At 47.8% G+C, this 25,672-nt stretch overlaps 1 protein-coding gene across 1 annotated transcript in view; it reads right to left on the bottom strand.

The window, feature by feature from the left end:
- Nucleotides 1–19,598, bottom strand: part of MLLT6 (MLLT6, PHD finger containing) — a 124,926-nt gene extending 105,328 nt beyond the window's left edge. Inside the window, exons 1-2 of the mRNA XM_075350101.1 lie at nt 19,452–19,598; nt 17,731–17,810 (exon numbers count right to left, since the gene is read on the bottom strand). Coding sequence (XP_075206216.1) covers nt 17,731–17,810; nt 19,452–19,560 — 189 coding nt within the window. The 5' untranslated portion in view covers nt 19,561–19,598. The remainder of the gene's footprint in view (nt 1–17,730; nt 17,811–19,451) is intronic.
- Nucleotides 19,599–25,672: the final 6,074 nt, after the last annotated feature.

Raw genomic sequence — 25,672 nt, 5'->3', positions numbered from 1 at the left:
TTTCCTGGTAAAATTATAGATACCATGAAAGTATCCAACAAGTTAGTGAGATCCTTTGGGCACTGTGACTGTAAACTCAGCATAAGCCAGCATTTTCAGAAAATAATTATATCTGCAGCCATTACTGACCATAGTGGACCTACAGATCCAACATCTGGCATATAAGGAGCGATTGAACACACTTTATGCTAGTTTGCTGGCGTACAGAAATCATACGTATTTGCACTTTTTGTTGATATTACACCAGCCTCAACCATTCATAAAATGTGGATGGGGCCAAGTGAGAGGTGAACACTAAGCATGGCCTGACAGAAGACTCACTAAGGCTGCTTTCACACATCCGTTTTTTGCTGAGCGGCACAATATGGCGCTTTGCAGAAAAAACGTTTTTTTTTGCCGCCGGTTGCGTTTTTTCTGCATAGAATTGCATTAGCGCCGTATTGTGCCGCATTACCTTGCGTTGTGTCCGTTTTTTGCTGGATGCGGCATATTTAGCCCATGCGGCGGCCGGATGGAACGTTGCCTGGCACTTTTTTTGTGCGGCGAAAGAAAACGCATCGCGCCGGATTTACAATGCAAGCCTATGGACGCCGGATGCGGTGTCCTGCAGCAAAAACCGCTTCCGGCCGCCGGATGCAGTTTTTTGCACTGCGCATGCTCAGTATCAAGCTGCATCCGTCAAAAAACGGACGGGCCGCATGGAAAAACGTATGCAACGGATCTGTTTTTTCGCCGCATCCGTTGCATAGGTTTTTGAGCCGGATTGAGCCGCACTGCAAAAACCGGATGTGTGAAAGCAGCCTTATTCACCCATTATGGTAGAAATCAACTGTACCTCTTATTAGTTACAATGCAGATTCTTTAGAGCAGGGGTCCACAACCCGTGGCTTGGAAGCCATATCTGGTTCGCGAGCCCATGACATGTGGCTCACGGCTGTTATCCAGCTTGGTGCATTAGCACCAAGTCTAGCAAACAGTTATCAAGAAGAGATCTCCAGATTGAGACTTTTGTGCATAGCTAGCCCCACGTAGAAGAGCAGATCGGAAAGACGGTATTGTAGGAACCCCTGGAACTTGGTATACTGCCTCAGTCTGATCTGTGTGCAAAAGCTTTGGCTATCGTTATACCAGTAATGGAAGTTCTGAGTATCACTACTGTGAAGGGGCAGGAGCTGGATGTGGCTCACAACCCTCTATCACAGCGGGATGTGGCTCTCAAGGCCAGAAGAGTTGGGGACCTCTGCTCTAGAGCCAAGGAGTACTATTAATTAATTTGGAACATCTTACGTCCCCATACATTTTAGTTGTCAGCTATCCCTTCCTGTGTTTTCTATGAAAGAGCCTTAGGAGTCTGGCAGTGGCTTTTTTCGTAGAGAACAAAAACATCCACTGTCCGAAATCAGAAACACTGGATCCTCATCTCCCTCGACAATGACCTGTTGGAGTCCCTGACATATAATAGACTGCCGGCTGAACCAGTTTATAACAGATAATGTTGTCTAACATGTATAGGATCTTTTTCTCCTGTGCACATTCCCTTATGACTGTGTAGAAAACAGCAATATTTGTTAAATGGGCCTGTTTTGCTTTACAGCAGTGTGTAGTCTGGTGTTATTGGTGACAGATCTACGCATCAGTCTCAGAAAATCTGAATTCCCTGGCAGTACAGCTTGTAATCAGAAAGCTTCAAATAGCTCAGCAGGTTTTTGCTATGTAAGCTGAAGACTGCATGCCGCAAGGGTTAACACAGAAAATTCAGGGATGCCTGTCTTGTCACAGTCCAATCTGTTTCTTAATTGCTAGGTTTGTTTAAGCAGGAACCTTAGCACTGCTTGGTTTATAATGTCACTGCACAGGCAGTCTGGCATGTCCCCTCCTCCGATTGACACCTCACTGTCAATGTACAATTTTGCGAGCCTGGTGTGGACGGGGAAGCTCACTCAGCTCTGTTAGATAACTAAATCTAAAAATTCTGATTGTGACAGAATGGCTGCAGGTAGTAATCTAAGTGATATATCGTTGGATTCTCTCTCTTTGCCTACATTATGCTGCTCTCAGACGAGGTAGGAAAAACCTGCTGACAGATTTCCTTTAAGGGTTGTCCCAGAATTAAAATCTGTATAATATATGATTGCTGGAGGTAAAACAGCCAGGCCACTAGGAGCCTAAGAATAACGGTCAAAAATCTAAGTGATAACTGTGGTATTGAGGACATGGAACCACCACTCGTAAATAGTGAATACAGCAGTTTTCACAATTGCTCCCTACCGCTCAATTTACAGGGTATTTTGGCACCCAGTTCATGCTACCAGCAGAGGTCCCAGGTCAAAGCCCCTAAAAATACATTATCTATCCTTTGGATAATTATGTTATTAGGCTGTTATTTCGGAATTTGCCTGCTATATTCTCTACACTGACACTGCGGACAGCTGCCAGCCTATATACAGATATCTACAGATTAGAGCTGCACTGTGCTCGATACAGCCACTCCAACAATTTATTACAGCCCATTATCGGGGCCCCATCAGCCAATATTTTTCTACATAAGCAAGGATGGTTGACCTTAGGGACATCAACATCAAACACTGATGAGGGGCAAATACCCCGAAACAGTTGTCTGTGGATGGATACCATGTTTGGCATAGGTGGTCTCCTTGACTGGAGACTGCCCTTCCCGTGGTTGTTCCTTCCCGGTGAAAGACCTGGCTAGTTTCCTGCCAGCGTTGAGAAAACATGTGATGGTGTCTCCGCAGGCCTTCTTGTTTTGAATATTTTTCTACAGACACTCCTTAGTCTTACAATGCAAATAAGGCCAAATGCTAGAAATATTGATTATTTGGTAATACTTACAAATTATTAAATGACAATTCTTTCATTACCGATTTTTGGCAATAATTGAACAGAAATGTAGGTTCTCTATAGAGCAAATCATCAGGTGAAGGCAAAATAAATATCAGTTTTTAAGGTGGATTTAGATGTGCCATTTTATTTGGGCAGCTGTTTAGCAATGTAATTACAGTTCATACCACATTAATATGGGATGACAACATCAGACTATTGCAGGTAAAGGCTCATTCAGACATGTTTTTTTGCAGACGAGTTCCATCGACCGCTAATAATTAAGCTCATTAGCTCTACCTGAGCCGCCAGACAATAAGAGACACTGGGATCAGCGATGGAGACTCAGCGCAGGACCCAGGGAGGGTGAGAAAAACTCAGTTTGTTCATATGTTAAACAACTGCAGCTGTCTTATACGGATTCTCCAAATTCGGCAAAACTCAGACACGGAAAATACTCTAGCTCCACTCCTATTCTTCACTATAGAGAAAGACACATCACACAAAGCACTAATCTGCCATACATAGGAGAATAGTTAATCAGTATTCCCCGTGACCACCTATAAATTAACTATTTGTATTCAGATAATAATGCTTACCGAATACTATTTCAGTATTCGTCAAAGCAAAAAAAAATGAGAAATAGAAATAGACCCCAGAGCATAATAAAGAGACACTGAATTTGCAGAGAATAACAAGACTGCAAAAAGAATTTTGGGATAAAATCTTTGTGACCAGGCAAAATCAAAGTCTGCCTGATCCACTCATCTCTATCGATAATGCATAATGGAGTCTGGCTAGAATACAGGCTTTTCCCTTCTGATCCTTGAGGGCTCATGCGCACAACTGATTTTCTCGTCCCAGTGCTAACTGTGGTTTTCATGGATGATAGTTAGACCTATGATATTCCATGGAGCTGTGCACATGTCCGATTATTCCTCGGTCCTAATGTGATCCAAGCGTCAGATGAAAATCCTTAATGCAAGTCTATGAGTCCATGAAAAACATTGGACCGCACACCGATGGCACCACAGTGAAGGCCAATTGTCACAAACTGACATAATGGAGAAGGTGGAAAAACTTTTTCTCTCTCCAACTCCGAGAAAAACTGATGTCACTGATCAAACTCCGATAAGAATTGAACCGCTTTTGTCAGATTGAGAGAATACGGTTGTGTGACTTTACTCTGACTGACAGAACCAAAGAGGACAATTAAGATGGAGAGGATACGGTCGTGTGACATTATCCTTACTAACAGAACCAAAGAGGACAATTCAGATGGAGAGGATACGGTCGTGTGATATTATCCTGACTTACGGAACCAAAGAGGACAATTCAGATGGAGAGGATACGGTCGTGTGACATTATCCTGACTTACGGAGCCAAAGAGGACAATTCAGATGGAGAGGATACGGTCGTGTGACATTATCCTTACTAACAGAACCAAAGAGGACAATTCAGATGGAGAGGATACGGTCGTGTGACATTATCCTTACTAACAGATCCAAAGAGGACAATTCAGATGGAGAGAATACGGTCGTGTGACATTATCCTGACTTACAGAACCAAAGAGGACAATTCAGATGAAGAGAATACGGTCGTGTGACATTATCCTGACTTACAGAACCAAAGAGGACAATTCAGATGGAGAGAATATGGTCTTGTGACTTTACCCTGACTAACAGAACCAAAGAGAACAATTCAGATGGAGAGAATACGGTCGTGTGATATTATCCTGACTTACGGAACCAAAGAGGACAATTCAGATGGAGAAAATACAGTCGTGTGACATTATCCTGACTGACAGAACCAGAGGAAGATAAACAGAAAGGCTTTCAAGCCGACACGTGTTATTGTGACACCTGTACATGGAATTGTACGATTAAAAGATTTGTCTTCATAAAGAATACGAGTGGCGGTCTTTTTCTTCATTTGGATTGTGGATGCCTTCCATAGACCTGAGCACCATTTACCTTTGAGTGTCGCCCTGGAATTTTATTCCTTACAGAACCAAAGAGGACAATTGAAATCAGATGATTGAAAATGAAAACAGAAGTGGAAGGCACAAAGATGTTGGGGCTGATCACTAGATAAGTACCATAGGCAGTATAACTACTTGGATTTTAACCAAAATTGGTATTTGTTTAATGGTGAGGCAAAAAGTGATTTATACCTGAGGGATTGGGTGTTCTGGAAAAATAACAAAATAAGTGACACTCACCTGTTGTCACCCAGCCTGATCCAGCACACTGCACCCTACAGTCTGCACCAACACTGGATGAGAAGACTGCACTGTACATCCAGCCACAGGACCGCTGCAGCTTCTGATAGACTGCAGCGATCAGGAAACCTGAACCACGTGCCTTTAGAAAAACATCCAATGACACTTGTTCAAGTCTCCTCACTGCTGGAGCCTAATAGAAGCCGCAGCGGTCCTGTGGTTGGTTGATTGATTGATGATGCGATCGCTTCTGTTGCCGGCGCAGACCATGGTGATGCCTGTGCTGGATCCAGAAAAGTGACAACATGGTGATTATGATTGTGCCCGGACAACCCCTTTAATTCCTTATGGACACAGACAATTTTCATCTCCGCATTTTAATTTTTTTTCCCGTTTTATCAAGCCGTAACGGGTTTTTTTTTTTTTAATTTTTCAGCTGCCGAACATACGTGGGCCTATTTTATGTGGGACAAGTTGTAATTTTGAATGACACCATTCATTTCATTCATTTACTATATAAAGTAAGAGAATATGGCAATGCCACCAATGTTTTTTGGGTTTTATTTTTAGCATTAATTGTGCAGTAAAATGATCTGACATATGATTCTCCATGTCAGTTTGATTACAGTGATACCAAACAATATATAGTTTTTTTTGTTTTTCTTTTTTACTATATTAGTAGTAGTAATAAAATTCTGAACTTTTAAAAAAGAAAAAAAATAATTTGGTTTGTGCAGCCATATTGCAAGTCCTGTAACTTTATTTTTCCATCAATGAAATATGTGGGGGCTTTTTATTTTTAGCATGCTGAGTCGTTGTCTTTAATTACCGTATACCATTCTATGTACATACTATCTTTTGATCACTTATCATCACTTTTTTTGCGGCATTGTATTAACTGAAAAATAAACACAATTCTGGTACCAAATATGTTTATACTGTATATATACAGTATATCTTGTTAATTTGGAAATGGGGGTGGGGGGTGATTTATATATACAGTATATCGCAAAAGTGAATACACCTCTTATATTTTTGTAAATATTTTATTATATCTTTTCATGGGACAACACTGAAGATGACACTTTGATACAACATGATGTAGTCGGTGTACAGCTTGTATAACAGTGTAAATTTGGTGCCCTCTAAATAACTCAACACACAGCTATTTATGGGGTGGTCTGAAGGCAAAAGGAAATATCATTTACATCCCTACCTATTTGATGCTATAATCTAAGCTACTTTTTAATATAGTTGCATTAAAAAATCCCTTAGTTCAATAACTACACTATCTAAATACTATTCTATTTTTTTCTGTTTCCTGTCTGATGAATGGTTTGAGGATCCCAGTGCATGCTGTAATACTCAAATGAAGTGTCATCAGGGGCAGAGTCGTAATCGCAGCCTCTGTCCCCTGCCTGAAACGAGGTGTCATCATAATTCTCAGGGGTTGATCTGTACCTCTGTGTCTCTCCCTGCACTGAGCACAGCGCTCGCTCAGTCGTTGGCTCAAATCTGTAATGATCAGCGGTGTCTATACCCGACATGCCGACTAGTGCCGCCACGCTGGTGACATCAGTGGTCTCCTGAACGCTGGGTATGGACAGCGCTGATAATTACAGATCTGAGCAGATAACAAGAGGGAGCGCTGTGCACAGTGCGGATCGCACAACGCAGGGAGGCACAGCGCACAACGCAGGGAGGCACAGCGTTGATAATTACACATCTGAGCAGATAACAAGAGGGAGCGCTGTGCACAGTGCAGATCGCACAACGCAAGGAGGGACAGCGCACAACGCAAGGAGGAACAGCGCACAACGCAAGGAGGGACAGCGCACAACGCAAGGAGGGACAGCGCACAACGCAAGGAGGGACCGCGCACAACGCAAGGAGGGACCGCGCACAACGCAAGGAGGGACAGCGCACAACGCAAGGAGGGACAGCGCACAACGCAAGGAGGGACAGCGCACAACGCAAGGAGGGACAGCGCACAACGCAAGGAGAGACAGACCAGCCCCTGAAACGAACATCATATCAACGCTTCGTTTCAGGGAGGGGGCAGAGGCTGCAGTCACTACCACAGACTGAACCCTTAAGACACCTCGCTTGTGTATCCCAGCATGCAACTGGGATTCTCAAATGAATCGTCATCCGACAAGAACTAGAGAAAGAAGGGAATTTTGTTTACTTACCGTAAATTCCTTTTCTTCTAGCTCCTATTGGGAGACCCAGACAATTGGGTGTATAGCTTCTGCCTCCGGAGGCCACACAAAGTATTACACTTTAAAAAGTGTAACCCCTCCCCTCTGCCTATACACCCTCCCGTGCATCACGGGCTCCTCAGTTTTGGTGCAAAAGCAGGAAGGAGGAAACTTATAAATTGGTCTAAGGTAAATTCAATCCGAAGGATGTTCGGAGAACTGAAACCATGAATCAAAGGAACAATTCAACATGAACAACATGTGTACACAAAAGAACAACAGCCCGAAGGGAACAGGGGCGGGTGCTGGGTCTCCCAATAGGAGCTAGAAGAAAAGGAATTTACGGTAAGTAAACAAAATTCCCTTCTTCTTTGTCGCTCCATTAGGAGACCCAGACAATTGGGACGTCCAAAAGCAGTCCCTGGGTGGGTAAAAGAATACCTCGATAAAAAAGGAGCCGAAAACGGCCCCCTCTTACAGGTGGGCAACCGCCGCCTGAAGGACTCGCCTACCTAGACTGGCATCTGCCGAAGCATAGGTATGCACCTGATAGTGTTTCGTGAAAGTGTGCAGACTAGACCAGGTAGCTGCCTGACACACCTGCTGAGCCGTAGCCCGGTGCCGCAATGCCCAGGACGCACCCACGGCTCTGGTAGAATGAGCTTTCAGCCCTGAAGGAATCGGAAGCCCAGAAGAACGGTAGGCTTCAATAATCGGTTCCTTGATCCATCGAGCCAAGGTTGACTTGGAAGCCTGCGACCCCTTACGCTGGCCAGCGACAAGGACAAAGAGCGCATCAGAACGGCGCAGGGGCGCCGTGCGAGACACGTAGAGCCGGAGTGCTCTCACTAGATCTAACAAGTGCAAATCCTTTTCACATTGGTGAACTGGATGAGGGCAAAATGAAGGTAAGGAGATATCCTGATTGAGATGAAAAGGGGATACCACCTTAGGGAGAAATTCCGGGACCGGACGCAGAACCACCTTATCCTGGTGAAAAACCAGGAAGGGGGCTTTGCATGACAACGCTGCTAGCTCCGACACTCTACGGAGCGATGTAACTGCCACTAAAAAAGCCACCTTCTGCGAAAGACGTGATAAAGAAACATCCCGCAGCGGCTCGAAAGGTGGTTTCTGAAGAGCCCTTAGGACCCTGTTAAGATCCCAGGGTTCCAGCGGCCGCTTGTAAGGTGGGACTATGTGGCAAACTCCCTGCAGGAATGTGCGGACCTGCGGAAGCCTGGCTAGACGCTTTTGAAAAAACACGGAAAGCGCCGATACTTGTCCCTTGAGAGAGCCGAGAGACAAACCCTTGTCCATTCCGGATTGAAGGAAGGAAAGAAACGTGGGTAAGGCAAACGGCCAGGGGGTAAAACCCTTATCAGAGCACCAGGATAAGAAGATCCTCCAAGCCCTGTGATAGATCTTGGCGGACGTTGGTTTCCTGGCCTGTCTCATAGTGGCAATGACATCTTGAGATAACCCTGAGGACGCTAGGAGCCAGGACTCAATGGCCACACAGTCAGGTTGAGGGCCGCAGAATTCAGATGGAAAAATGGCCCTTGAGACAGCAAGTCTGGACGGTCTGGGAGTGCCCACGGTTGACCCACCGTGAGGTGCCACAGATCCGGGTACCACGACCTCCTCGGCCAGTCTGGAGCGACGAGGATGGCGCGGCGGCAGTCGGACCTGATCTTGCGTAACACTCTGGGCAGCATCGCCAGAGGAGGAAACACATAGGGAAGTCGAAACTGCGACCAATCATGAACTAATGCGTCCGCCGCCAGAGCTCTGTGATCTTGAGACCGTGCCATGAATGCCGGGACTTTGTTGTTGTGCCGAGACGCCATGAGATCGACGTCCGGCGTTCCCCAGCGGCAACAGATCTCTCGAAACACGTCCGGGTGAAGAGACCATTCCCCTGCGTCCATGCCCTGGCGACTGAGGAAGTCTGCTTCCCAGTTTTCTACGCCCGGGATGTGAACTGCGGAGATGGTGGAGGCTGTGGCCTCCGCCCACAGCAGAATCCGCCGAACTTCCTGGAAGGCTTGACGGCTGCGCGTGCCGCCCTGGTGGTTGATGTACGCGACCGCCGTGGCGTTGTCCGACTGTATGCGGATCTGCCTGCCCTCCAGCCACCGATGGAACGCCTTTAGGGCTAGATACCTGCCCTTATCTCCAGAACATATACTGCCCTTATCTCCAGAACATTGATCTGAAGGGAGGACTCTGTCGGAGTCCAGGTTCCCTGAGCCCTGTGGTGGAGAAAAACCGCTCCCCACCCTGACAGACTCGCGTCCGTCGTGACCACAGCCCAGGATGGGGGCAGGAAGGATTTTCCCTTCGACAGAGAAGTGGGAAGAAGCCACCACTGAAGAGAGGTTTTGGCTGCCAGGGAAAGAGAGACGTTCCTGTCTAGGGACGTCGACCTCCTGTCCCATTTGCGGAGAATGTCCCATTGGAGTGGACGCAGATGAAACTGCGCAAAGGGGACTGCTTCCATTGCTGCCACCATCTTCCCCAGGAAGTGCATGAGGCGCCTCAAGGGGTGAGACTGGCCCCGAAGAAGAGAGTGCACCCCTGTCTGCAGCGAACGCTGTTTGTCCAGCGGTAGCTTGACTATCGCTGAGAGAGTATGAAACTCCATCCCGAGGTAAGTCAGTGATTGGGTCGGTGTCAATTTTGACTTTGGGAAATTGATGATCCACCCGAACCTCTGGAGAGTCTCCAGAGCGACGGTCAGGCTGTGTTGACATGCCACCCGGGAGGGTGCCTTGACTTAGGAGATCGTCTAAGTAAGGGATCACCGAGTGTCCCTGAGAGTGTAGGACCGCCACAGCGGATGCCATGACCTTGGTGAAGACCCGTGGGGCTGTCGCCAGGCCGAAAGGCAGTGCCACAAACTGAAGGTGTTCGTCCCCGATGGCGAAACGCAGGAAGCGTTGATGCTCTGGTGCGATCGGCACATGGAGATAAGCATCCCTGATGTCGATTGATGCTAGGAAGTCTCCTTGGGACATCGAAGCGATGACTGAGCGGAGAGATTCCATCCGAAACCGTCTGGTTCTCACGTGTCCGTTGAGCAGTTTGAGGTCCAGAACGGGACGGAATGATCCGTCCTTTTTTGGTACCACGAACAAGTTGGAGTAAAAACCGCGACTACGTTCCTGAAGGGGGACGGGGATCACGACTCCTTCTGTCTTCAGAGTTTTCACCGCCTGAAAAAGTGCATCGGCTCGCTCGGGGGGCGGAGATGTTCTGAAGAAACGAGTCGGAGGACGAGAGCTGAACTCTATCCTGTAACCGTGAGACAGAATGTCTCTCACCCATCGGTCTTGGACATGTGGCCACCAGGCGTCGCAAAAGCGGGAGAGCCTGCCACCGACCGAGGATGCGGTTTGGGGATGCCGAAAGTCATGAGGAGGCCGCCTTGGAGACAGTGCCTCCGGCGGTCTTTGGAGGACGTGACTTAGACCGCCATGCATAAGAGTTCCTCTGGCCCTTCTGTGGCCTGTTGGACGAGGAGGATTGGGATCTGGCTGAGGGCCGAAAGGACCGAAACCTCGATTGAATTTTCCGTTGCTGAGGTCTGTTTGGTTTGGACTGGGGTAAGGACGAGTCCTTTCCCTTGGATTGCTTAATAATTTCATCCAATCGCTCGCCAAACAATCGGTCGCCAGAAAACGGCAAACCGGTTAAGAACTTCTTGGAAGCAGAGTCTGCCTTCCATTCGCGTAGCCACATGGCCCTGCGGACTGCCACCGAATTGGCGGACGCTACCGCTGTACGGCTAGCAGAGTCCAGGACGGCATTCATGGCGTAGGATGAAAATACCGACGCCTGAGAAGTCAAAGACGCAACTTGCGGAGCAGAGGTACGTGTGACCGCATTAATCTCAGACAGACAAGCTGAGATAGCTTGGAGTGCCCACACTGCTGCAAAGGCCGGGGCAAAAGACGCGCCTGTGGCTTCATAGATGGATTTCATCAGGAGCTCTATCTGCCTGTCAGTGGCATCCTTGAGCGATGAGCCATCTGCCACTGATACTACAGATCTAGCCGCCAGTCTAGAGACTGGAGGATCCACCTTGGGACATTGAGCCCAACCCTTAACTACGTCAGAGGGGAAGGGGTAACGTGTGTCAATAAGACGCTTACTAAAGCGCTTGTCCGAAAATGCTCTGTGCTTCTGGACAGCATCTCTGAAGTTAGAGTGATCGAAAAACGCACTCCGTGTACGTTTGGGAAACCTAAACTGGTGTTTCTCCTGCTGCGAAGCCGACTCCTCTATAGGTGGAGTTGGGGGGAGAGAGGTCTAGCATCTGGTTGATGGACGCTATAAGGTCATTTACTATGGCGTCCCCTTCAGGTGTATCAAGATTGAGAGCAACGTCAGGGTCAGAGCCCTGAGCTGCGACATCCGCTTCATCCTCCAGAGAGTCCTCAAGCTGAGACCCCGAACAGCGTGATGAAGTCGGGGAAGATTCCCAGCGAGCCCGCTTAGCCGGTCTGGGACTGCGGTCCGTGCCGGAGTCCTCCCCGTGAGACCTAGGTGCCACCCCAGGAGCACGCTGCGGCGCAGACCGAGAGGGGCCTGGGGGCGATGATCCCACAGTGCCCGGGGCCTGTGTAAGGACCGATCTGGACTGCAAGGCTTCTAGTATCTTAGCAGACCATTTATCCATAGACTGAGCCATGGATTGTGAAAGCGACTCAGAGAGTTTCTCAGCCAAAACTGCAAACTCTGTCCCTGCCACCTGGGCAGGGGGAGCCGGCGGTTCTGCCTGAGCCGAGGGTCCCACCAGCGCCCGAGGCTCCGGCTGAGCGAGTGCAACAGGGGCCGAGCATTGCTCACAGTGAGGGTAGGTGGAACCTGCAGGTAACATAGCCGCACAAGAGGTACAGGTTGCAAAATAACCCTGTGTCTTGGCACCCTTGCTCCTTGTGGACGACATGCTGTTGTCTCCTAGGAGAGTGATCACTGAGGGTATATAGCCAAAAGCAAAACAATGCGGCCGAACAGAGAAAATGTATACAAATATATATACAGTTAGGTCCAGAAATATTTGGACAGTGACACAATTTTCGCGAGTTGGGCTCTGCATGCCACCACATTGGATTTGAAATGAAACCTCTACAACAGAATTCAAGTGCAGATTGTAACGTTTAATTTGAAGGTTTGAACAAAAATATCTGATAGAAATTGTAGGAATTGTGCACATTTCTTTACAAACACTCCACATTTTAGGAGGTCAAAAGTAATTGGACAAATAAACCAAACCCAAACAAAATATTTTTATTTTCAATATTTTGTTGCGAATCCTTTGGAGGCAATCACTGCCTTAAGTCTGGAACCCATGGACATCACCAAACGCTGGGTTTCCTCCTTCTTAATGCTTTGCCAGGCCTTTACAGCCGCAGCCTTCAGGTCTTGCTTGTTTGTGGGTCTTTCCGTCTTAAGTCTGGATTTGAGCAAGTGAAATGCATGCTCAATTGGGTTAAGATCTGGTGATTGACTTGGCCATTGCAGAATGTTCCACTTTTTTGCACTCATGAACTCCTGGGTAGCTTTAGCTGTATGCTTGGGGTCATTGTCCATCTGTACTATGAAGCGCCGTCCGATCAACTTTGCGGCATTTGGCTGAATCTGGGCTGAAAGTATATCCCGGGACACTTCAGAATTCATCCGGCTACTCTTGTCTGCTGTTATGTCATCAATAAACACAAGTGACCCAGTGCCATTGAAAGCCATGCATGCCCATGCCATCACGTTGCCTCCACCATGTTTTACAGAGGATGTGGTGTGCCTTGGATCATGTGCCGTTCCCTTTCTTCTCCAAACTTTTTTCTTCCCATCATTCTGGTACAGGTTGATCTTGGTCTCATCTGTCCATAGAATACTTTTCCAGAACTGAGCTGGCTTCATGAGGTGTTTTTCAGCAAATTTAACTCTGGCCTGTCTATTTTTGGAATTGATGAATGGTTTGCATCTAGATGTGAACCCTTTGTATTTACTTTCATGGAGTCTTCTCTTTACTGTTGACTTAGAGACAGATACACCTACTTCACTGAGAGTGTTCTGGACTTCAGTTGATGTTGTGAACGGGTTCTTCTTCACCAAAGAAAGTATGCGGCGATCATCCACCACTGTTGTCATCCGTGGACGCCCAGGCCTTTTTGAGTTCCCAAGCTCACCAGTCAATTCCTTTTTTCTCAGAATGTACCCGACTGTTGATTTTGCTACTCCAAGCATGTCTGCTATCTCTCTGATGGATTTTTTCTTTTTTTTCAGCCTCAGGATGTTCTGCTTCACATCAATTGAGAGTTCCTTAGACCGCATGTTGTCTGGTCACAGCAACAGCTTCCAAATGCAAAACCACACACCTGTAATCAACCCCAGACCTTTTAGCTACTTCATTGATTACAGGTTAACGAGGGAGACGCCTTCAGAGTTAATTGCAGCCCTTAGAGTCCCTTGTCCAATTACTTTTGGTCCCTTGAAAAAGAGGAGGCTATGCATTACAGAGCTATGATTCCTAAACCCTTTCTCCGATTTGGATGTGAAAACTCTCATATTGCAGCTGGGAGTGTGCACTTTCAGCCCATATTATATATATAATTGTATTTCTGAACATGTTTTTGTAAACAGCTAAAATAACAAAACTTGTGTCACTGTCCAAATATTTCTGGACCTAACTGTATATATATATATATATATATATATATATTATATATATATATACATACACACACTTCGGCACCCTAGGGGGACCAGCACCGGGTGACCGGTGTGGCTTACCGACCGCCCAAAGCGGTTGTGTGTCCACCAGATTCCCTGCCTTGGGCCTCCCAGAGCTGCAGAGCTCGTTCCTGAAATCCTCCACCGGCAGAATGATTGTAAAAATGGCTGCCGGAGCTCTCAGGGGAGGAGGGAGCCGTGGGCGGCGACTAATAAAGTGCGGGAATCTGGTGCTCCACAGTGATCAGTGAGGGGGGAGGAGGACACCTAAAGTATGCTCCAGCCCTCACTGTCGACGTCAGTTCGACCGTCCCGCCCTTACCCCTGACTGGCAGGCCCGGGGGCGGGAGTTATGGTACTAGGCCGCATGAAGCCGGGGACTAAATTTAATACCGCGGCCGACAAACAGGCGCGGTCGGCGCGGAAGTCCCGGTCGTCAGAAAAAAACAGCAGCCGCTGCAGCGTGTGTGACACAAACGCTCCATGCACCATCCCCATGGGGACACAGAGTACCTTTAGATGCAGGGCCCTGTCCCTGATGATACCAAGTCTCCTGTCCGGCAGATTCCCACAGGGGCTGCGGAGGGAGCCCGGTCCCAGTGAATGGATGACCGGATAGGATCCCACTTCTCCCAGAGCCTCTAAGGGATGGGGAAGGAAAACGGCATGTGGCTCCAGCCTCTGTACCCGCAATGGGTACCTCAACCTTAACAGCACCGCCGACTTAGTGGGGTGAGAAGGGAGCATGCCGGGGGCCCTGGGGCCCTCTTTTCTTCCATCCGATACAATCAGCAGCTGCTGCTGACTAAAATGTGGAGCTTGAGTGAATGTGTGCCTCCTTCAACACAAAGCATAAAACTGAGGAGCCCGTGATGCACGGGAGGGTGTATAGGCAGAGGGGAGGGGTTACACTTTTTAAAGTGTAATACTTTGTGTGGCCTCCGGAGGCAGAAGCTATACACCCAATTGTCTGGGTCTCCCAATGGAGCGACAAAGAAAAATAGACTAGTAGTTAGGGAACAGTAGGGGATTTTTAATACAACTATATTAGAAAGTTTATTGATTATAGCATTAAATAGATTGGGATTTAAATGAAATTACCTTTTGCCTTTCAACCACCCCTTTAATGTCTAAACCGCTGGCAACAAACGTGAGTACAACCCTAAGGGTGGCTTTACACGCTGCGACATCACTAGCCGATGCTAGCGATGGCGAGCGTGATAGCACCCGCCCCTATCGTTATGCCGATATGTGAAGATCGCTGCCATAGCGAACATTATCGCAACGGCAGCGTCACACATACTTACCTGCTCGGCGACGTCGCTGTGACCGGCGAACCGCCTCCTTTCTAAGGGGGGCGTCACACGATGGCACTAAGCGGCCGCCCAATCAAAGCGGAGGGGGCGGAGATGAGCGGGACGAACATCACGCCCACCTTCTTGCTTCCTCATTACTGGCGTGTGGCAGGTAAGGAGAGGTTCCTTCACGTAGTGATGTGTGCTGCCGCAGGGACGAAGATCAACTACACCCAAGCGACAGCAGCGATAATTGGGAGAGGACCCCCATGTCAACGAGGAGCGATTTTGGACGTTTTTGCAACGATTCAAAATCGCTCCTAGGAGTCACACACAAGGAGATCGCTACAGCAACCGGATGTGCGTCACAAAATCCGTGACCCCAACGAGATCGCTGTAGCGATCTCATAGCGTGTAAAGCCCGCTTAAGTGAAAATGGACAAATTTTGCCCAAAGTGTTAATATTTTGTGTGGCCACCATTATTTTCAAGCATTGCCTTAACTCTCTTGGGCATGGCGTTCACCAGAGCTTCACTGAACACCTCCAAGATGACACTGCCTTGCTAAAAAAACTGAGGGTAAAGGTCCTTGACTGGCCAAGCATGTCTCCAGACCTAAATACTATTGGACAACTGTGGGGCATTTTCAAACGGAAGGTGGAGGAACGCAAGGTCTGTAATATCCACTAGCTCCGTGTACCACAGTATAGCTGTATACACTCAATGGACATCACAGTTGAATTAACAGAACAGGTACAGGGGCCTTCAGCTGAGTCCTGGTGTTGCGGGAGGGCTGGTGGCCGCTGAACAGAAACCCGGGCTGAATTGCAGCATTTAAAAGCTGCTGTCAGTGATTGACAACAGTATTTATGAGGTTAGCAGCAGCGACTGGCAATAGTGCAGATTACTGCTGTTAGGGTGCGATCACACCTGTGTATATAAAATCGCTCAGATTCTCCGCCAGAAAAGTTGGCGAGTGTCATGTTTTTTCTCACCTAGCATCCGTATGTCATGCGAGTGTGCATTTTTTTTTCTCAGCGATTTTCTATACACAGATCTCATCGCACCTTTATAGCCAGATGCTGGCTATGTATGTCGCAGGCTCTGCTCGAGAACCTGCTACAAACACCCTGACACACTCCATGGTGTATTAGGATGTCATGAATGTAATATCAATCTCTGTTCACACTAGAAAATGGATTTTTCTCAAGAAATATCTTGAGTCTGAAAGATTAGTGCACTTGAGGTAAAAACAAAAACCGCACTGAAAACCGCATGCGTTTTTTCCGCAGATTGGTTCCTGTGGTTTTTTACCATTATCTATGGCAAAAAACGCAGGTACCTGCAGAAAAAAAGTGACATGCACATTCTTTTTCTCAAGAAATTCTGCAGAAAGAATGTGCTTGAGAAAAAAAAACGGTGTGCGCACAGCTATTTTTTTTCCATAGGTTTTGCTGGGGAATGTCTGCAGAAAGGTTACAACCATTTTATCAAGAAATTTCTGCAGCAAAAACGCAAAAAAAACGCGGGTAAAATCGCAGTGTGCGCACAAGGTCTAAGGGGGGCTTTACACGTTGCGACATCGAAACCGATATATCGTCGGGGTCACGTCGTTAGTGACGCACATCCGGCGCCGGTAGCGACATTGCAATGTGTAAATCCTAGGTGCGATAATGAACGAGCGCAAAAGCGTAAAAAAAAAAAAAAAAAAAAAAAAAAAAAAAAAAAAAAAAAAAAAAAAAAAATCGCTGATCTGTGTCACGTCGTTCATTTCCATGTCGTTACTGCTGCCGGTACGATGTTGTTTGTCGCTCCTGCAGCACCACACATCGCTGTGTGTGAAAACGCAGGAACGACAAACATCTCCTTACCTGCCTCCACCGGCTATGCGGAAGGAAGAAGGTGGGCGGGATGTTATGTCCCGCTCATCTCCGCCCCTCCGCTTCTATTGGCCGGCCGCTTAGTGACGTCGCGGTGACGTCGCTGTGACGCCGAACGCACCTCCCCCCTGAAGGAGGGATTGTTCGGTGGCCACAGCGACGTCGCTGACCAGGTATGTGCGTGTGAGGCTACCATAACGATAGTGTTCGCTACGGCAGCAAGCACCAGATATCGCATGTGCGACGGGGGCGGGTGCTATCGCGCTCGACATTGCTAGCAATGTCGCAGCGTGTAAAGCCCACCTAAGAGTCAGGACCACAAGATACATGCAATGTTCTCTAAAAAGCCTACAATAATAAAGTGAGGCTTTAGAAAATGGATTTACACTCTTTGCTCAATGTGCAACCCCCAGATCATCCTCAACACAAGCAGTGAAGAAATAAACCCCACAACTGCCAAGAACAGCAGCCTGTGCCGTGTCTATGGATTTGCGGACACAGGATGCATCCGCTGATGGGACTGAACCACACGGGGTATACATACACTTCACTACTTACCACCCTGGCGGCTCGCTCCTGTGACTCACACTTTCGACAGAACCATGGACCTGTTGGCACCTGTACAATCCCATAGCATGCTGGAAAAGGAGGGAGAAACATACAAGATTAAACAAGACAAAATCTACAGAACGCCAATACATAAAACCACTATCAATCACCAGAAAGGGGCAAAAGCAACGTCAGCTCAGACTGGCAGCGCCGTCTCTCCTTACTGGTCTTAGTGGGAATTACACTCTCTATGTTTTATGTCACTATATATTAGATCAGCCGATTCTGATTTGTAACTGGACTGCCAACAATCAAGCCTTCTGCAGCAATGTAGTCTTATGAGCCCGCGAGCATTAGTGAAGACATACGGTAGTAGAGAAGTCCTTCCCTTACAGGTTACTTTTCATTTTGGAAAGACATTGAGCCTTCATTAAAACAAGAACCGGTATTAACAGCTTTGTTCACTCTTTATGAAAGATGGCAGCTTTGCTTCAAGATCCACAATACTGCTCCTATCTACGTTTTTTATGATATTGCAGCTCAGCTCCATTAACTTCAAGATAGCGAAGCTTCAATACCAAAGACAACCCTTGCCGAGGTTCGGTGCCATTTTTGGTAAAAACAGACATATTTTTCTAGACCAGGACAACCCATTAAAGAGCTGTCACGCTCTTGTCAGGAGTGGACAGCTCCCTGCTTGTTGGTAGGGTGGCTTCACCTTTGTCACGTCGCTGGTCTGAACAATGCGCCCTCCGGTGCCGCTTTATACGTCGGCTTGCCTGTGCAGCATTGGAGGAGCGCAGTCACACTGAAGCTGACCGGACTGGGCGCTAACCGTGCCCTCCAGGGATCCGAACAGGTTCAAGGCATTGTATAGAAGCCCTAAAGGAAAGAGCTAGTACTGCACGTTTGAACATTGCTATTGGGCTGCAGCCATGGTCGGTATCCTAGGCAACCAACAACAAACAAAACTAAAATGTCCTTTGTTCTTGAGAAGAACGAGGATTTTTAATAGGCAAATTGCAAAATTTCTTTGGAATTTTAACGAGCATGCCTTAAACGGATGACTTCTGCGCTGCACACAAATAACCCCCATAGAGGTGCAGCTCATAACACACCCCCTGCCCTGATCTACAAGTCAGATTGCCATGTACCATCACACAGCGCTGGTTTCCTGTAGTGTGAATGACAGCGACAAGGCAGTCATATGGAGGCCACATCCGCTGTCACACGAGTGACCACAAAGGAGCGCACTACAACCACACGACGCTCAGCGAGCTGTCACCATACAGACGCTCAGTGATGATCAATGATGCTGCACACGTCCAGATAACACCTACACACCGGCTTATGTACAGCACACTATGGAAAGCCATCCCCCAGATCTCCTATATGCCCATTATTAGGATTGGGGTCCTATACTCAGATCCTGGGCAGGAGGAGCATCTGGGGAGAAGTCTGCTGCTTCTCATACACACAACTGCTCAATGTGAATACACCACAAACCAGCACGCAGCACCCCTGCGCAGTAATGAGCACTGCTGAGAGCCAAGTTACTGACACCTCATTAGCATATATGTAAATAGCCCAGCCCCATTATTACCCCGAGCTCAGCCCAGCACTGCCCAGCTCCATACACCTGACCCCTTCACCCGAACAGTTGCCCCAAGGTGTTTATCTACCGCCCCTTCTGTCAATACTTGCCCCTCCCCCAGGACGCGTTGCCCCACCTTGGTGCACCGCCACATTGCACCCGTGGCCGTCACAATAGACCAGCGGGTTCTCGGCCCAGCCCCTCTCATCCGAGCACACGCAACAGCCTCCAACCATCTCCTTCATCCTCCCATGGAGCCGCCGCCACTGCTTTCCCCGGGGCCGGGCGGCCGACCTGCCGGGGCCAGTGCGCATGCGCAACCTGCTCCGTTCACCCCGGGCGACGACCATAGTGCTAGGGACATGACGCATGCGTACATAAACGCAGTAGCCTAAAAGCGCGCATGCGCGCAGTATTTTTTTTATTTACGTATTGAAGCGTCAGAACCGTAGTAGCTTCTGTTGTGTCATGTATTGCGCATGCGCGATATATGCCTGGTGATGGCCGTGTGTAAATGTGAGGTCTGGAGAGGTTTAGGTCACGTGAGGGGGTCAGATGGGGCTACAGGTGGGACGAGGGGCTGACAACAAGTAGCTTTTGGGAAAGAACTGATCAGAGCCCACTGCTGGTCAGGTGGTCGGTTTTCTGAAATTTAATACAAACAGAGAGGACACCTACAAACAAGAAAGTCTGTAGTAACCAACCACGTGACTCCTACAAAACATTTTAAAGGGGTTGTCCATTTAGGGGACCTTTTTTTTTTTTTACAGTTGAGGCGCTTTAACAATCTTGGCACCGTTTACCTTCTATAAGCTCCGAGTTGTATTTATAGGCTCCGAGTTGTATTGTCTACTGGCTGAAGAATGGGTGAACTGAGACTCCATCAGTGAGCTCCTTATGATCGGACTGGGAGTTCATCATTTTGTTTTCAGCTCTTTGCTGATTTGTGGCCAAAGATCACTTCAAAGTGAAACGTGGGAGGGAAACAAAAGAGCCTGGAAAAGCCAAATGGTGCAACATTTTTAATAATCCCAATTTAAAAAAGTATTTTAAGTCCACAAATTTATGTATTTAAGAAAAAAAGAGCCCCCAAAGGATGATGACCCTTTTAAAGCTTCCAATTTTTTTTATTATTTAAAAAAAAGGTAAAGAACCCTGCTGATATGTAATGGTGCATACAGTGCTCTCCACATCCCAATGTAATAGGAACCTGTCACGTAGATCATGGTGTCTGATCTGCCAGCAGCTTGGTGCAGAACAGGAGGAGATAATATATTAACTTGTGAGAAATCATTCAATATGATTTGTGTTTAATTCATTGACATCCCTGATCTGTGCTTAGGAGTCCAGTGGGCGGTCCTATTCAGTGACAGGCCTGTATGAGCGTGTGTAAAGGCCACCCATTGGACTCCTACTTGTAAAAGGAAGGGATTTCAATGGATATATTACATGCTATATCTTTTTCACAAATTTGGACTATTGCCCAGTGTATGCCAGCCTTAGGGTTCTCCATACCTCGCCAATACAAGACAATGGGTGCAAGATAAACGCACGGCACACAGACATGCGTTTTTAATATGGAGTTTTACATACTGTAACAGCTAGATATAGAGAGATCGATGAATGGATAGATAGATAGATATGGATAGAGGTCAAACACCTATATAATGTCACCCCCAATATATATTCTAAGCTTGCACCCTTTAGTGCCTTTCATGTGGCACTAAAAAGTGTTTAGCCTTGTCTTTAGCCCCAAATTCAATCTTTTTTTTTTTTTTAAAAGCTACGTGTGGTCCCACCTTATTTTTGGTAGCCAGCTAAGATAAAGCAGATAGCTGCAAACCGCAGCTGGCAGATTCACCTTGGCTGGTAATCCAAAACAGAGGTCAACTGTTGTTTTAAATTATTTATTTAAAATTAAATAAATAATAAAAAAAAAAAAAGTGGGGTCTCACACAATTTCGATCATCAGCCAAGGTAAAATGGACAGCTGGAGTCTGCTATTCTCATGGTTATTGGGCCCTCCTCAGCCTAAAAATAGCAGGTCGCAAACACCCCTGAAGTGGTGCATCCATTAGAATCCTGGCGCTTCACATCGGCTCATCCCGTTGCCCTGGTGCAGTGGCAAACGGGGTAATATATGGGGTTGACGCCAGCTGTGAATTTCCAGCTAGCATCAAGCCCTGGTATTAGTAATGGGTCGGCATCTAACAGACACCCCCATTACTAATCCAGTATTTGTAAATGGTAAAAAATACAACTAACATTTTTTATTTACAATGAAACCCCCCCAACACCAGCCCTAATTCACCAATTTATTAGAAAAAAAATTCTTTCAGGTCCACCGTAATCTACAAGGAGGTACTGTGCCGCCCCTGCGACAGCCGACGGGCTGCTCGGACCCGGATCGAGGGGTCTCCGGATCCGAGGCGGCATCGCGCGGCTACCTCGGAAATAAAAGGGGGGATTTGTGGTTTTGGGATAATGTTCGTGACGCCACCCAAGGTGTGTGGTAACGTGAGGGACCACCGCTGCCGGTTTGGGGGGAGCCCGGGGACGCTGGTGTGTGGCAGCTCTAGTTGTTAACCCCTCCGTGGGCAGAGGGAGTGGTGTCCGGGGTCCGGTGATGGATGGCGTGGGGAACCCGTCGGCTGCAAAGGGATAACGTGTACTCACACAGTCCAAAGTCACTGACGTTGACACCAGGTAAACCAAACTCTTGAGTATCCTGTTTTTCTTGGGCGAACACGCTGGGTCTCTGCCCTTTTAGTGTTGCAAATTGACCTGAAGCCTTGACCCTTAGCACTGTGTGTCCTACGTGTGGATCCCTTACACTTGAAGCGTTTCGGGTCCCGCTTACCTGCGTGGCTAGCAGGGTGAGCTTACTCTCAGGGTTCACGCTTGGGATTTTCTGGACGGTTGTGGGAAGTCCTATCCCCCTCGTTGCGCTAGTACCCCGATTCTGGAGCGGGTGGGGAACGGTTCCTGAAGATTCCGTTCCGGTCGGGTAAATTACTGGGCTGCGTGAAGCTACTTCCCAGCCTAGGGTCCGCGTACCCCGTCGTGCCCCGGTCCCTGCCCGGTTGTAGCACAATGCAGCCTGCCTGCTCTCTGTAACAGCACCGTGCTCTCTGTCACTACCCCCTGCGACCGGGGTTCCAGCTCCTTCTGGCCAGGCCAACGTCTGGCACCTGGGACGGGTACAGGTGCCAAGCTCCACAGCGTGACCTGTCCTCTCACCGCTGCTCACTGCTCAACTTGTACTCTCTAACTGACTTGTGACCTCTCCCTTGGAGAGTCACTCCTCAACTGACATCTCTGCCCTCCCTCGTCCATCCCTCCATCTGGGTGGCCCTATTCCCCTCAGGCTGCCCAATATGTGGTTGGTGGGTGTGGTGCAGAGTGTTTCTCAAGATTTTAGTACACCTGTTGGTAGCAACACCAAATTGACAGGACCCGTAACTAAGGAGGAGCGGGTACCATGCAGAAGGGCAGATTGCACGGCATCCTTGTGACGACCTGATAGGCCAGGGCGTCACAGTTCCACGACGTTCCTCCAAAGTGAACCTGAAAGACATAAATAGAGAGAAGTATTAAAGAAAAAAGACAAGAAACAGCTTCATTCACCAATTTATTACCCTTCAAAATCCTAATCCAGGTCCTCTGTAATCCATAGGGAGAGCCCATGATGTCTGCAGACTCAATGTTCCAGCCTATGAAGAACAGAACGTCCCCAAATGGCTGAAAGAGCGTCCACTGCCGGCTCTCATACTGTGCTGTGTGAGAACCACGGCAGTGAACTGCGATGACCTCATGAGGACACCATAGGTCACAGCAACGGGGTCACAGTAGCATGTGACCCGCCGTGGGCAGTGACGAGTGGTGGCATCATGAGTTCACAGGTCACTTCCCGTGGTGGTTCGCACACAAAGTAGCGCTAGAGCTGCGGAGCTGTGACGTGAGGTGATGTGTGAGAATTTTTTACCAACGGATGTGTGCAGGATCTGTTCTAACGGACGATAACATGACATGTGAGCTCAGCCTAACAGAGATCAGTCAGTGTGCAGACTGCAGAAGGTTTGAAAAAAAAACAAACACATATACATATAAAAATAGAAAAAATTGTAATGACCCCCATGGTCCCCCCAAAAAAATGAAATTAAAAATATAAACATACTTTGTTATCTCCGCATCTCAAAAAAGATCTTCTTCCAGCGGTGAGAACAAGCCAGGCAGCCTAAAATGTTCTCACCGCTGGATCAAATCAAGTGAAGTGAATTCATGGATGAAGTTCCCACAAAGAACTAACAAAAAAAGTACAAAAAAAGTAATAATAAAATTCAAATCACCTACCTGCCCTTCTTCATTGAAAGTATATATATATAAAACAATAAACATAGTTGGTATCGATGCATCTGTAAAAGTCCCGGCTATCAAAATATACAATTAATTAACGCTTACAGAAAATGCCATAAACAATAGCATAATAAAGCAATACACTTGGTTTTAATGACAAATGTTAGCAACTGCTCCCCCTAGTGTTTAAAAGTTAAAAATAAAACTGTCGTGAAAAAAAACGCTATTAACTTGCAGATATGGGTTAATCTGCAGGTTAATACAGCCACAATTCACTGTATACTGATTGGTAACTGAACCCGTGCTGGCTTCGCCTTTATGACTGGGAGCTGAGCGCTGCTGAGAGGAATGAAGTTAATTTCCTCCCGGCAGCGGGGCTCTAAGTGTGCATGTTATCCTGTTCATGACGCCAAATGTAGCACCTCAGGGGGTCGGGGGAAAATACTCGTCACCGGGCCGGTGAGGGTCAGGGGATATCACGGGTGGCCCTGCCAGGTTTCATGACCCCGAGGTGTACACAGAGGGGCAATAATGATGATGGTGGAGGTTGATTTCGTAACGCCACCTGCGGTATGCGGCCAGGTAATTAGCTGCCGCTGCTGTCGCTGTCCTCCGGGGCGGGTGCTAGTAGCAGCTGAGGTGTTTCTGCTCTCCACAGGTGGAGTGGGCCCCGAGGAGGATAATGAGGGGAGTAGTGATGGCGGACACCGAGGCGCGAGGCGGTGGCGCCGGGAATGACAGGCGGACACAGTCTCTGCGGGTTCCAAGTATTTTACTCACAGTTCTTTCAGTAACCCAGTTGCCACTCCCGAAGCATTGATCTCTGCTGTGATGGGCCCCAGCCGATCCCGAACAATTCGTGGTCACCGCCAGTGTTCCCACTGTGAGTCCTTTCTGGTCGGGGTCCCTCCAATCCCGGTGTATGTAGAATATGGAACGGGTCGTGGGTGTTTCCGGCACTCAGACCCTGGAATCCCGTGGAGTTGTGGGGAACCCAGGCTGAGCTGTATGCTCCCGTGTCGGTCCCAGACAGTGGCGTAACTAAAGTTGGATGGGCCCCGGTGCAAAGTTCAGACCTGGCCCCCCCCCTCCACATACACCGACACTTGGGGTAGGGGATAATGACACTGACACTCAGGGTACAGGATAATGACACTGACACTTGGCTCTTACCCACAGCATCCAGGTTTCCCATGATCTGAAATCCCTTTATCAGCACCCAGCTTTCCTATGTTCTGATATTTATCTTGTCCTCGGCACCCAGCTTTCCCATATCAGAGCATGGGAAAGCTGGGTGCTGAGAGAAGATGTATATAAGAGCATGGGAAAGCTCGGTGCTGAGGGAAAGAGCCTTTTTCCCTCAGCACAAAACGTTCCCATCCCATGCTTGTATCTTTGTCTCCCCTTGTATATAGTTCTCCAAATACTATAATGGCCCCCACATAGCCTTCCATATAGTATAAAGGGTCCCACATAACCCTTCATATATTAGAATGAACCTCCATAGTCCTCCATATATTGTAATGCATTTCCCATAGTTCTCCATGTATTATAATTCACCCCATAGTTCTCCATATATTATACTGCACCACATAGTCCTCCATATATGATAATGCACCCCCATAATCCTCCTTGTATAAAGTAGCCCTTCAATTATAATGAATTTGTCATAGTTCTCCATGCATTATAATTCACCCCATAGTACTCCATATATTATACTGCACCACATAGTCCTCCATGTTTTATAATGCACCCCCATAGTCCATGTACAAGGTAGGCTCCATAGTCCTCCATATATTGTAATGTAGCTGTGCTGCCCCCATGCCAGCAGCCGCCGCTGCTCGGGTCCGAGCCTTCTGGGGTGGTGGCTCGAGGGTCTCTGGACCCGGGGGTCTCGCGGACACGCCAAATAAATGGGGGTACGTAAATGTACAGGCTAGGCCGTAGTAAGTTTGTGACGCCTCCCACGGTGTATGGTGAAGTGGGACACCACCGCTGCTG

This window comes from Anomaloglossus baeobatrachus, chromosome 5 (assembly GCF_048569485.1).
Source record: "Anomaloglossus baeobatrachus isolate aAnoBae1 chromosome 5, aAnoBae1.hap1, whole genome shotgun sequence".
Taxonomy (NCBI): Eukaryota; Metazoa; Chordata; class Amphibia; order Anura; family Aromobatidae; genus Anomaloglossus; species Anomaloglossus baeobatrachus.
The sequence above is the reverse complement of the archived record's forward strand: the minus strand, read 5'-3'. Positions and strand labels throughout refer to the sequence as shown.